This window comes from Panicum hallii, chromosome 8, assembly GCF_002211085.1.
Source record: "Panicum hallii strain FIL2 chromosome 8, PHallii_v3.1, whole genome shotgun sequence".
NCBI lineage: Eukaryota > Viridiplantae > Streptophyta > Magnoliopsida > Poales > Poaceae > Panicum > Panicum hallii.
Genome location: NC_038049.1, coordinates 42,715,414 through 42,729,950, shown reverse-complemented (window position 1 = coordinate 42,729,950; position 14,537 = coordinate 42,715,414). Strand labels below are relative to the sequence as shown.

At 45.6% G+C, this 14,537-nt stretch overlaps 1 protein-coding gene and 1 pseudogene across 1 annotated transcript; both read right to left on the bottom strand.

The window, feature by feature from the left end:
* Positions 1–199: 199 nt before the first annotated feature.
* On the bottom strand, positions 200–1,865 carry LOC112872374 (annotated as a pseudogene).
* Positions 1,866–10,242: 8,377 nt separating this feature from the next.
* LOC112902713 (heterogeneous nuclear ribonucleoprotein 1) lies at positions 10,243–14,537 on the bottom strand. The gene is made up of 4 exons (XM_025971880.1): positions 14,354–14,537; positions 13,982–14,233; positions 12,668–13,840; positions 10,243–10,888 (listed from the first exon to the last, which is right to left on the bottom strand). Exons 2-3 carry the CDS (start codon positions 14,201–14,203, stop codon positions 12,677–12,679), a joined length of 1,386 nt encoding a protein of 461 aa, XP_025827665.1. The 5' UTR covers positions 14,204–14,233; positions 14,354–14,537; the 3' UTR covers positions 10,243–10,888; positions 12,668–12,676.

The window sequence follows — 14,537 nt, the reverse complement described above, 5'->3', positions numbered from 1 at the left end:
ATGAACGTTTATCATTGCAACATACATACTTAGGATCAATCCAAAATTATACAACGACAACAACCATATCAATGAGTAAACAGTCGGGTAGAACCCGCAATTATACGTTATGATATAGAATGCTCATGGCAACATTTTTTACAGACTATATAGAAAAAAAAAAACTTGACCGATAGCATATATACACCTCATAATATGGCTAGAAGATAGCATCACTGCCTTCAACAATACAGTCAAAGATATCTATTACATCTGGATACCATGTATATGAATGGTAGCTAGACAAGATGTCATTGGCGATGATCTTGGCATCCATGGCAATACCGGCCAGTCCTCTCTTCGCCAAACCAGCACAATAGAGTCCATTTGCACCCTTCCAATGATTTGGGAATTCTTTTTTAGGTAATCCATCATTATTCAACATGCTTTCACCATTCTGAAATCACCGATTACAACAAAAATATATACGTTTGTTTAAACACAGATTACCCAATTATTATGTAAATTAAATTTGTTGCATGGTAGGCCAAAAATTAATGTTGCTATGTACCTTGAGCCATGTATAGGCCGTGCTTTTATATCCAGTTGCAAACACAATGGCATCGAAAGCATTTTCCTTCCCACCTTCAAATTCAACTGTGTTGCCTTTAATTTTGGAAATATTTCCAAACACCTGAAAAGATAAACAAACTTGAATAAATTGATGAAGAAACTTTACTATATACATGTTTTCATAAGAGGAAATATGCTCACTTTGATAGTGCCATCCTTAATTAAACCACCTGTTCCAACATCAATAACGGCAGATCCACCGGTTTTTTTGCCTTGAGGAGGAGAGAACCTAATTTTGGTCTCACAATGCCATGCCTTGGCAAGTCTCCAAACACAAAATCTGACATCCTCACAAGAAGATCATCCACAATATTTATTGGTATATGTTGGACCAATGTCATGCCCAACCAAATTATCTCTTTTGTCATTACGTGTACCTGCATGCACATAATGTGTCAAACAAATATATTTTGTAAGAGCACAACAACATAGATGTGTATAGGACATTAGTCTGTCTGAAAGTGTCATACCACATATTTCTCTCATATTATTATATACATCATTTTCCTTTGTAAAGTTATGACAACTTCAAGCTCTCATATTATGAATGCTCTCTTTACCTCAAATTAAGAACTTTGTCACAAAGTTAAACTAATGTTGCATATGTTCCTTTAAATGCAAAAGGGATAGCACACATACCGGGACATGGACAACAATGGATGTATTGGCACCATGTGATGCAAGGTCGTAGGCGATCTCCATTCCAGAGTTGCCACACCCAACCACAAGTACATTCTTCCCCGAGTAGGAGGCGCCTGATTTGTACCTTGACGAGTGAATAGCCTCTTCAGCAAACTCATGCAGCCAAGGGATCATAGGAATGTTTGCTGCACTATTCTCACCGCTTGCAACAACAAGAAACCTAGCTATGTACCTAACCACCACTGATGTTGTCATGTCACGTGCCATGCCAAACCAACATTTTCTAACTTTGTCATATGAACATGACTCAATGGCAGTTTGATACTTTGGCCGGATGTTGAAACGCTCAATGCAGTTGTCTAGGTACTTCACGAACTGATCCTTTGGGATGTAGGTTGGGCATCTGCTGGGTAGGACATGTGGGGTAGCTCACAAAACTCCTTTGCAAGGTGTAGCTTTAGGCGGTCAGAGGCACGGTTACACCAAGAGGATGCACTACAATCCTCACGCTCGACGATGACATAAGGGATACTAAGTTGGGTGAGGCATGCCGCTGTTGCCAGGCCTGCTGGTCCTGTGCCCACGATGAGGACTAGGCTCTGCTCCTCCATTGGAAACGAGAGGCTACTGAAGTTCTATGGTGAGATGTGAAGGTAGGACTTGAGGAAATGGCTATTGTTGTTTGTTTGATGGATTCTGTGAAGTGTGCTCAGGGGAGAGGGAGTACTTATATATCTCTTACTTTGACGCGTACATCGCACCTGATTGAATGGGGGCGTGGTTTTTGCCAAATTTGGCAAAACTATGAACGACAATGCATAGTATGAATGCTTGTGTGTACACGTAACAGCGACCCCTTTGGAAAAATTCTCTTTATATATTATGATTTGGTGTGAGAAATCTTTATGTATTGTTTTCTAGAATAATTATAGTACAAATAGGGAAACAAAAATTAAGTAAAATGGGTTACCTACTGCAGGCGTTCTGTATACATTGTGGCAGTAGGATTGAGTATCAGTTTGAAAGCTTTGTCTGCTAGTACAGAAATAGTTAGAAACACAACAATTATAAGAAATTTATCTTTTTAGTTTTACGTCAATTCCATACTATAATTTTCTTGAAGCGTTATTTATGTCCCTGGAATCATCGAGATGTGGTCAATTTAGAGTTGTTTCCCTTTGAAGTCACCTACATCAGGATTGTATCTTATTAGGGTCTTCACAATGAGCTATAAATGGCACAAGCATAAATGCGGTGACATAGCCATGGTTTCATCCTTTGGTGTGCACACTCCGTAATTCAAATTTTCATAATTCTATGGATCAGGTACGGGAGATAGAAAAGGTTAGAAAATTTGGTACATGAGTACAAAATTGGCAAAGGTGCAACATAGATATACCGATACGGCCTGATAAGATCGTAAATCTATAACATATAAAGTTCAAAGTTTTTCAGAACTATATATTAAGATATAGTTCGATATGCTATAAGGTCTTACATAATTGTAAAATATTAAAATTCTACTGAGGCAGAAACCACGCTTTCTAATTAATTCTTCTAAACTCTGCTGAAGATCGCTTGAAATTCGACATTACAAAAAAGGAAAAAAAATAAACACACCACACTAGTAGCCTTTTTTTCCTGGCCTGTTGATTTACTGGGCGTTGCTTTCCTTCTCCTTTGTGGGCTTTCCTCAAGAAAAGTTCCAAATTTGTGAATGGCCTGTTAAATTTCTAAACTCTGTTGATTTCTAATTAAAATAAACACACCACCGGATTTGTGAATGTTCCAAAGAAAATTTGCTCTCAAGTAAAAAATGGTATCCTCAAGAAAAAAAATGTTCCACTGAAGACAAAAGAAAATCCACAAGTTCAATTTGTGAATGTTACGTTTAAGAAAGAAATGTTCCGCTTAAGAAAAAAGATGCTCTGGCTTCACGAGAAAAATGTTGCATGTTGTCTACAAATCGATCTAGTTTGGTGAATATAGATCCAACGGCCCAAAAAATTGGCTTGTATTTATGCAAAATATCAATCACACCTTATAAGGAGATAGACCCATATAAGCAATCAATTAGCATTTGTAAAACTTTCACCACCACTGAGTGTCGTCTATACAAATAAATTTCAGCATGTTTATCTCTTGAATTGCTCCGGTCGATGACAATTGCTAGCGGTTTCGTGTTTGCTACTATCTTGATCCATTTCTTTCCCATTTTGCTTATGCCAAATTGTTTGATTTTTCTACGGGTTGCTCGAATGATTTCAGCCTATTTGTTATCGGAGTTGCGATAGCTGAAATTTGAATCTGCCGCATGCCAACCTGAATCTGAACAAAGTTGATCGAACAGGAACTAGAAGCTGATGAATCTGAATAAAGTTCTCTAGGAAACAGGATGAAGAGGTTCAGGCCTCCTCGGCAGGGCCATGCCATGTGGACTAGATCAGCGCGCTGGCGCCATGGCTATGGTTGCAACTTGCAAGCACCTCGCGACCCCCGCCGTGCCCTCGCCTTGCCCGCACCACACCTCACCGTTTCACCTCCGAACTCGACATCCTCGTCTCCGGCCGGCTTCGTCTCGCGCCTTGCCCAGGCGCCAGATGCCTCCAGTCAACCACCGGCCGGGCCTCCGACGCTGGATGCAGCAATCTGCTTCGCCGCCGCCGTTGCCATCGTCACGCACACTAACCACCGTCGATGTGGCACGATCTTCACGCAAACTAACCATCTTCACGCCTACTTCCCCGGTGCCGGTTGGCTTTCCCCGCGCGCCACCGTCTATACGCCGGCGAACATGGCACTGCACGGGGAGGGGAGGCCACAGCCGGCGCCATCTACGGCTTCGTCTTGCACCATTGCCGAGCAGCCCTCATCCATCCCCGAGTAGACCCCACATAGTACGGCGGGAGCGTCCCTGCGCCCGCCGCCGCCGCGCGCTGGGCCGCCTCTGCTTCGACCCGCCGCCGAACACCGCGACCCAGACGAGGAACCTAAATGCAAAATATGGAGCCGAATATTTACACATACACCCCTGAATCGAATCGTGATCTAAATAAGGGTGTTATATGCAAATACTAGGGGTTATTTTGCAAATTTACGAAACCGTTCAAGGGGTCAATTTGAAAAACATGCTCACCGCGATCCACGCCGATTGCGGCACCGGCGAGGAGACGATGGCTTCCGTTCCGCCGCCCGCGCCCGGCCGGCGACATCATACCGACCACAAGCTCCACGCCATGAGACGCGCTCGCCTGTCCGCCGCATTCTTCTCCGCCGCCCTCGGCCTCGCCGTTGACCCCGAGCCGCGCGCTGGCTCCTCCGCAGTCAGACACCACCGCCTCGACGCTCAGGCAGCAGGCGGCCCTGCACCGCCGTCCAGAACGCACGAAGGGAGCATGAGATGTGGAGGCCACCTGCACTGGCACGGGCACGCTTGATCGATCTGCAGCCAGTATCTCAAGCCTGTCGAGGTGAGTGCCGAGTAAGCTCTGCAAATTGCTCCAAAACTTTGCAGGCAGTAGCACTGAAAATTTTTCAGTTGGTTATCAGTTTACCACAGTTGCCATTACTGAAGCTTCATCCCAATCCAAAACTGTCAGAAGACTACTCGCAGTTGGTTCTGAATATCCTGCACCAGTTTGAATGTGGATGCACGAAACATCCTCAGTGCAGTTTTCTTCAGGATTTAGGAGTGGTGCGCTGGCCAGTTGCTGCAAACACATTCAGATGTGCAGACCAAGCGATGTGAGGCTGCTGCAAACCTGAAACTATGACTTTTTGCATTGAAATTCCTGCATCATTGCTAACTGTTTGTGGTCATGGCAGACTTTAACGTTTTTTCAATACTTTCTTTTCTGGAGACAGAACAGGATTGCCTAGATTACTGAGCGTGCACACTGAAAATTTCAGTTGGTCATCATAGTTGCGATTACTGAGCTTCAGTCCACACAAAAATTTTCAGAGTAGGAACTTGAACCTGAGACTGAATGAAACTCTTTAAGGTGAACATTAGGATAACACCAATCAGTCAGTACTAGGGACCTTTTAGCAATCACTTATTCAACTGATTGTTGAGACGTGCCGCGAACATTAGGAGAACACCAATCGCAGTCCTGCCACTAGAACGGAACCCGTCAAGATCACAAAGCCAGCTGAATTTGCATCGTTGTTATGTTATCCACAGAAGGGTAGTCTGAATTTGCATCTCTGAATATGCTGCAAGTTGTCTCTGAATATGATGCAAGTCGTCTAGGATTCAGAAGAGGCTCCATGGTATGGCCGTATGTCTCTGGCCGTCTACGACATGGCGCTTGCAAGTTCAGCACGAGGCGCGCCGGCGCCATGGCCCTGTTGCAAGCACCTCGGCGGCCGCCGCCGCGCCCTCGCGCGCTTCGCCCCTCCCCTGCTCTAAGCCGCGGCCTCGCTGACCGCTCCTCGTTCTCTCGCCGTTTCACCCCGAAGACGGCAGCCTCGTTTCAGGCTTCGTCTTGCGGCCATGTCCAAGCACCAGATGCCGCCGGCCAACCACAGCCACCGCCCGGGGCTCCGACGACGGGCGCAGCAGAAATTTTTTTTTCACTCTGGGTTTCTCCCCAAAAAATGTCCGGCCGACGGTGGCAAGTGCGCGACGACGGCAACGGCAACGGCGACCGCAGCTCCGAGCACTCTCCAACATGGCACTGCACGGGAGATTTGGGAGGCCACAGCCGGCGTCCTCTCCTTCTTCGTCTTGCACCGCCACAGAGAACCCATCCAGTACGGCGGGAGCGTCCCTCCCGCCCGACGTCGCCGCGCGCCGGGCCGCCTCTGCTTTCAATCCGCCGCCGAAGAACCACGACCCAGACGAGGGTCCTAAATAAAAAAAATGTGGATAAATATTTGCACACAGACCCCTGAATCGGATCGCGACTACTGATCGCGATCCGAATAAGGGGGTATATGAAAATACCAGGGGCTATTTTGTGAAACACTGGATCCGTTCGAGGGATCGATTTGCAAAACATTCTCACCGTCATCCACACCGATTCCAGCTCCAGCGATGGCTTCCGTTGCGCCGCTCGCGCCCAGCCGGCGACGTCCTCCCGAGCAAGGCCGCCACGCCCACGCCATTGGACGCTCTCGCCTATCCACCGCATTCTCCTCCGCCGCTGTCGACGTCGACCTCACAGTTGACGCCGAGCCCATCGGCCCGTGCGCCGACTCCTTCGCAATCAGCCACCACCGCGGCACCTCCTCGACGCGCAGGCCGCCGCTGCCGTGCCCCGCCGACGAAGGCCGCCGCTGCCGTGCCACGCCACTGGACGCAGGAAGGCGCCAAGAGGCCAAGTTCACGGGCACATACGCCCTCTACTGCCGCCGGCCGATCGATTTGCATTGCAGCCAGCGTAGCAGCGTTGTCTCAAGCCTGGTGAGGACAGGGATGCTCTGCAATTTCCTCCAAAATTTGGCAAATTTTCTCCTCTTTTTCTGATCGTCGTGCAACTTCAGCCAAGGTAAAAGCGATTCTGCTTTCAAAATGTTTCCTGTTTCCTTTTTCATCGATAAACAAAATGTAACCAAGTACAGTAGATTGCCATTTTCCATTCGCAGCATACTTTATGGGAATTCCTACTTTCTGCATGTAGAATGTCGACACTGAGCCATGAAACCTTGGGGTTTCGTAGAATCTGCCCTGAATATAACCGAGCTATAAAAAATGTTTATTTTTCATATATGAATAATTTGGTCCTAAAAATCTTATTTGTGCTCCATTGTATGATCAAACATGAACTTCGCTCTTGCAGCAACAATCACTTGTTGAATACCAGGTCTGCCGGCAGTTTTCGAAGCTGTCTCATTTGAGAAGATTTTCTCCTGGATTTGCAGTCTTAAAACTGAGTGAGGTTTAAACATCATATGCACGCATGGGCTCTTCAATTGGCACACAACAGATTGGACATTCCTTCTACTTCTCAGCACAAGACCTAATACAAAAAAAAATGCCCATTTAAGATCAAAATGTGATGAATCATTTGAAGCATTGCCCATCTGAAAAGACTGTATACGAAAGAGTAAAAGGAGACCGAAACATACCTGCTAAATTTCTGTGCTGGCAGAGGAGGACCATGCAGATATCTCCCTTGTCGCAGCAGATCCTGCAAAGAACCATCTCTTGAAACGACGAAAAGATGACAGTCAACAGTAGAATCTCAGCCTAAAAATGGTTGGAAAGAAATCGCAAGGCAAAACTTTTGCAGTTGCCCAATTGACATGCTGTTTGGACTTTGGAATTTGGAAATCCATTTTTGTGGTAAAAGGACTGTATAATTAGCCATCACACTGTAAAAGGCATTCATGCAAGCAGATTACAGGGTATCACTGTAAGCTGCAGTTTTGTGCTAAAAAGATTGCATAATCAGGCATTCATGCAAGCAGATTTCAGATGCATCATTGAGGAAGCTGCTAATGTGGAGAAGTTTTACCATCAGAGAACAATTGAGGACTAAGTTTGGCACTCAATTTAACCATATATAAGCGGGAGGGGTACAACTCTGCAGCATCAAAATCATATCCTCTGTGGTGAGCAAACATATCAATTGCTTCCAGAAGCACATCTCAACTAAAAGGAATATTCTGAGGAGCGTTCATTATAAAGGAGATGCCAAGTAGAGAAAAGGGATCAGAATAACTCGATTCATTATAAAGGAAAGGCCAAGAACAACTATTTTATTAATACTATGACTACACAATCAGAATAACTCGATTTATTAAATTTACGGTTAACTGAAAGAATAGTGACGATTAATATTCCTTGAACAAATATACACCTCCTCTATTTCAGTAATCAAGAATGATGTGAATACCATATAACCTTGAGAATCATCCAATAGATTTTATATGAACTCTACAATACCTACCAAATTATGCGCATCTAAGTTAACTTGGGGGTTCACTTAAACGTCACCATAGAATGTTGTATGGACTACCCCATGGCAGCAATATCTCAACTTGACACTCACAGCAAGCAGATCAGCTTGCAGAAACATAAATAAAAGCACACTCCCAAAATGCATCAGGATTTTCAATGGAAAATGCAGAATGCACTGACTTCTTTCAGTTTCTCGATCAAATGTCTGAATGCGCCAGTTACTATATTTCAGGATTCAACCATCAACCTACCAATCACAGAGGAGGCACAACACAGGTTTGCATCCAAATTCATACAACAGAACGCCACCTTCCAAGATCCAAACATCTGCAGTCTTAAGATTACCCCAAGGCTCTCATCTAAACAAAGTACCAGCAATGCCAGATACAGATCCAAATAAAGAAAGGGAACGAATTTGCCAGCGCGTGCTCCAGTCGATCGATGTGCCGTGCAGCCAGCCAGCCAGCACGGCGCGGGAGCTTCAGTGTCATCATGGCAGCAATGTCGCCATGGCCGTTGTGCTCGAGACGAGCAAGGCCGGTCGGCGTTCGACTGCACACCTGTCGCAGGCACAACTCAGTCTGAATTCTTTGCGCAGATTGTTTGAACCCAGGTAAGGAAATGGAACATGGCTGGCGCCTGCCCGGAGTCACCGCACGGCAGAGCGGAGGCCGCAGCCGGCGCCCTCTCCGGCTTCGTGTTGCGCCCGCCGCCGCCGCCGCCGCGCGCTGGGCCGCCTCTGCCTCGACCCGCCGCAAAACGACGTGACCCAGATGAGGGACCTAAATGCAAAAATGTGGATAAATATTTGCACGCAGACCCCTGAATCGGATCGCGACTACTAATCGCGATCCGAATCAGGCCGCCGCCGGCGGTGCCGCCCCGGCGACCAGGCCGAAGGAAGAGGCCAAGAGATATGGAGGCCACCGGCGCGGGCACATACGCCCTCTACCGCCGCCGGCCGATCGATTTGCAGCTGGCGTAGCAGTGTCTTCAAGCTTGGTGAAGACTGAGGTGAGGGAAGCTCTGCAGAGTCCACCAAAATTTGGCAAAATTTCTCCTTTTTTCTGAATCGTTGTTTAAATTGGACCAATGCAGAAGCCATTCTCATGAAATGTGGCAGTAAACCTTGAGGTTTCTTAGAATCTGCCCTGAATATAACCAAGCCATAAAAAATGTTTTCTTTTTCATCTCTGAAGGATGTCCTCCCATTGTATGATCAGACACAGTCTTCACTCCTGCAGCTGTCTCATCTGACAATATTTTTTTTCATCTGCTGGATTTAATTCAAGCGAGGAGGATTTATCCAGGGACGTTTAGAATTCAGCTCGAATTCAGAGCATCTGAGGATTCAGCTCTCAGTCTCAGTGCAAATCCGCATGCACGGCTCACCAAATCAAAACCAGGTGCCAGTTTGGATATTTTACTTAAGTTTTCATTGTACAAGCTACTATTTTGGAAGTATCAAGGTTGCTAATTCTCTAGGACGGTACGTATTTTTTTATGCGTATTGCATTTGCTGCTACATGAGTCAAAAGAGCAGGACTTAGTCAATCCCGTGATGTTGAGTCGCTGACACGTGGGCCCAAGAACTGTGGAACCCCCATGTGTCTGCCACCCAATGCAACGGTACCATACATTACCAAAACTGTGTCCTGAGTCATGAGTCTTATGTAGACAACCAGATCATACAGGTACCTCTTCGATACAAAAAAGGCATCCAAAGGATCTCAGCCAACCTCACATTATTTCCTAATTTTCCAACCATATTGTGCAGCTATCCGGGGCAGTTGTTCGTCCAAAAGCAGTATCTCAGGGGATAAAAAGTGTTTTCTGACAATGAGGGAATTCTAAATTGCAAGGGGTAAAACCTTTTCTCTCCCAACACAGCAAAAGGAGACAGTGAGGGATGGTAGCACTGTGGAAGGTGAATCATGAGCAAAAAAGGCAATGCAAGAGAACCTGACACCACCCAGTGTCCACTAGACAGATAGGTCCTGAAGAACATAAGCATCACACAGTCAAATTGCAGCAAGGAATCAGAATGTCCAGATGTTGGAACGCGATTCAAAACCTGCCTCGGAAAAAAAGCCTTCCAAATGAATTAGAATATATTGTAGCAGCATTATTATTCTCCGGGGCCCAGAAGGGGGCATCCCCTCAAAAGTTTGCACTAGGGAAAAACACAGACCAGACCTCTGGTACATACACTTCAGTAAGACAGGATAAAAACCAAGAAAAGGTAAAAAAGCTTATCATCCTCTGATAACAACAGCTAGCACACAAATCCAAAGGACGCTACTAGAGCAGTTTTCTCTACTATACCGACAAAAACCCGACAAAGGGGGTGGGGTCTATATGGGGGGGGCAGCGCCGCCATACAACTGAACACTCTCCAGATTATATATATCCCGCAATCTTAACTTCACATCATCTCATCCGACCAAAAAACACCCAAGGTTGCCAAAACCTAAACTCTCTCGCTGTAGGAAATCCGAAAACCCACAATCTCAAGCCTTACATAAAATGCAAATACGTTTGAAAAAGGTCCTCCAAGGATATATATCTGACCGCATTGACCGACTCCCCTGGTTAGCTCTATTAACTAACCCATCTCTGTGAATCATGTGAGGTTCAAAATTTGCACCTGATGCACCTTCAGTCCTCTCCTGAACCTATTATGGGAAATGCTGTATGTGAAAGAAAGATTCCTAGGCGGCGTCATTCCTGCACAAGGCAAGTAGTGAAGTTATCAGTAAATAACCCAAGACATGTCGCAAGATAAAGAGCACCAAAATAGTTATGCTTGCCTAGTTTCATTTGTACAGTTAGCGATTGATTTTTGCATATGCAATAAGCTTACAGGAATAGTTGATCATTTCCACAAATGAAATAAGGGCAGGAGTGCCTCACAAAATCATTAGAAGTTCATCGCACTAGAAGTTCGCAATAAAAAAAGGCTAAGTATAAAAATGGCCAACTCTCTGCTACCATTTCTATCGCCCCAAAAATGATGTGTATGTCCCACAAAGACAAAGGCCTCAAGCTGCTAAGTAGCTACCAAACTGCATCAGAAAGAAGAGTAGGCAAGCACAAAATGCCCCTATTGGTTGTAAACTCAGATTAGTTGAAACCCACACATGTCAGATCAAGCAACTTTTTGAAGTAAACTACTCAGTTCACACCATCCTGTACAAAAACCAAAAAGGCAATTGTAGAACATATTCAAATGACTCCTCTCGTGACACGGATGCAACGAATGGCGTAGCAAACAAAGTGACTTAAGGGAGTTGTGGAACATCAGAGGGGGCTGGACCCAAAAGATCAAAAGTAGCACCAAAACAGTCCAAACCACCAAATCTTGGATATATTAGCTTATGTCAATACTAGTATGATCTATGTGCTAGATCATATTTGGAAACCAACTAGAGCACGAAAACTAACTGATTATAACAAGACAAATTTGGGGTCAGTTACTTTCCCAAGTTGGAGAAAAGGCCAGGACTGAAGTTCAAATGTTCAATAGAAGCATACGAAAAGGGCACAATTTTGGACTAGCACTATGTACATTGAGGCTTTTGCTTACGCATAGTCATGTATAAACAATACTGTTGGCTATCGATGTTTTCAAAATTTGTGTTGGTGCAGTTCATAAGAGACATCTGGACAGAAAAAAAAACATATTTAGGTGTGAACAAACGCCTTCATGAAGTCAGTTTGATCAATAATTGTTCAATTTGCTAAAGAGATCATGCTCAGGTGTATAACATTGGAATGAAGTTCCTTGTACAACCAGCCATTTCAGGACACTTGTGGCATACCTCATTAGTTGAGGTCCCCAACTCGACTGAATGACATTGCAAGCCTTCGTCAGAAAATGGATTGAAGTTTTTATTAGTAGCCAGTGTTACACTAAAACTAAGAAACGTAAGCTGATAGTGGATATGATGCTTGTCTGGCCATCCCAGACGAAGCTAGCCAGTTTAAAATTGAGATACTTTAACAGCATCTTCAAATTTGCAGTCAAATTGTGAATCTACACCCCCATTAGCATTTTCTAGTTCCTAATAATTGTAATGTTTGATCGAGCAACAATTACTAGCACTTTATGCAGCTGTTGCACCACAAAATACAAAAAATAAAGAAAGAAAAGGTTCGATATATGAAATAATGAAAGTAACTACTTAACCATGCACATCTTTGTCCAGACTTCACAGAGATTCAAATGCCATAAGTAAATTTCTGTATCGTTCCCAGAACTAAGAGCAGCACCAATAGTTCAAATCAACAAGAAATGAACAAAGCTTCTATGTGCAAATAAGCATTAGGATGTAAGTGCTTCATCCAGAGTCACTGGTTAAATACAGGTTACACTCAACATTTCTCCTTTTTCAACAGATTGCATAGCAGTATACTCAAGCTACTTCAATCTAATTATTGACAAGCTATCAAGAATTAACGAAATGTTGACAAAGATATTACAACACATGAAAGGAAATGTCTAACCTCTATCAGTCAATGCCCCATGTAACCGGCTGAGCTCTTTGCTGTAACATCTGAAGCTGAATTGCCAAGCCCATAACCAAATGGGCTGGTTCCATCAAGCTCAGAAGATCCAGATCTCCAAGTTGTGTCTCCATAAATGGAGCCACCACCTGCTGATGAATCTCCAAAGTTCCTCGCATACCCATTGGTTGATTGGTTGAAGGTATTGACACCACCTGATCCAGCATTCCTTCCATAAGCACTGGAACCCAGACCGAAGTTGTTTTCACTGGATCCATAGCCAAAGTTTCCAGTACCATAACCAGAGCCGCCGCTAGCACCTTGAGCAGGCACAGGAGGATTGCCCCAGTTCACATTGGTGTTCCCAATTCCACTAAGGCCCCCATTTCCAGATGACACAAAGGAATTAGAGCTTGCGGAGTTGGAGGAGTAATTAAGCCCTGAATTACCCCATAGGTTGCGAGCCAGTGAGTTAAACACTGATCCATTATTATCATTCACTCCACCATAGCCAATGCTGCTATTGAATCTACCAGAATTTCCATTGTAGTATGGATTAAGCTGTCGTCCATACTGGAGACTATTATTGAAACTAGAGCCACCTCCAATACCTGGGTTCATCCCTGGGTCAAAATTCATACCAATTCCATAACTACCACCAAAAGATGGATAACCACTGCGCCCTCCTGACAAAAGCCCAAACCTTGCATCCATCCTCATCCCATAGCCACCCGCTGGACTCGGATTATAACCTTGGGTATATCCATTGAGGATGTTGGCTCTACCCATGACATAGTTGAATCCACCGACAGGAGAGCGCATGCTAGGTCCAGGTGATAGTTCCTTAGGAACAGCCCGCTTCACCTCAACCATCTTACCATTCAGTTCATGGAACGTCTTGAACAATGCCTTGTCCACGGCATCTTCTGAATCATAGGTGATGAACCCAAACCCTCTAGGACGCTGTGTGTTGTGGTCATACATTACCACAACATCAGTGATCGTCCCAAACTGTTCAAAATACTTCCTGAAGTCTGCCTCGGTCACGGTGGAAGCCAAACCACCAACAAATATCTTCTTTGTGCGACTGGGCCCTGGTGATCCATGAGTGCTGCCACCGCTCTTGCTCAGAGCATGCTGATCATCTCTAGGGACAGCTTTCTTCGCCTCCACCTGACAAATCACATCCAAACATACTGAATTATTCGCAACAGCAGCAACTAGCACGAGATATGAACCGATGTAATCTAGAGGCATGGATCTAGCATCACACCAAGAGACTAGCATTCGTAAAAAACAGTTTTTTTTGCTCACCATCCGGCCGTCGATCATATGCTTCTCCATAATCACCTGCTCAGCGACAGCGGGGTCGGCGAACACGATGAACCCGAAGCCTCGAGCGCGGCCGGTAGCCCGGTCGCGCATGATGACGGCCTCCACCACCTCACCATACTTGTCGAAGTACTCCCGGAGGCGGTCCTCGTTGGTGTCCCACGAGATGCCGCCGATGAACAGCTTCCCGGCGTCCGCCTCCATCTCCCGTCGCCGCCGCCGCCGCCAACCGACCTGCACGCGTGCACACACGAGGCCAGCAGGGGCGCGCCCAGTACGGGAGTAATTGGGTCAGATCCGAATGCGGATGCTCGGTTTCGCAGAGCAGGAAGGGAAGGGGAAGGGCGGCGGTACCTAGTGGATGATCGCCGCCGGCGAAGCGCAGACGAAGACCTCTCCAAGTCGCCGCCGCTCGCCCAGCGCCGCTGCCGCCGGCGAGGAACCGGGACGCGAGCCACTACGGATCGGATCGGGGAGAGGGAGAGACAGAGGAGGATAGTTTGGGGAAGGAGAGGAAGCCTCTTTGTTTCCCGGATGA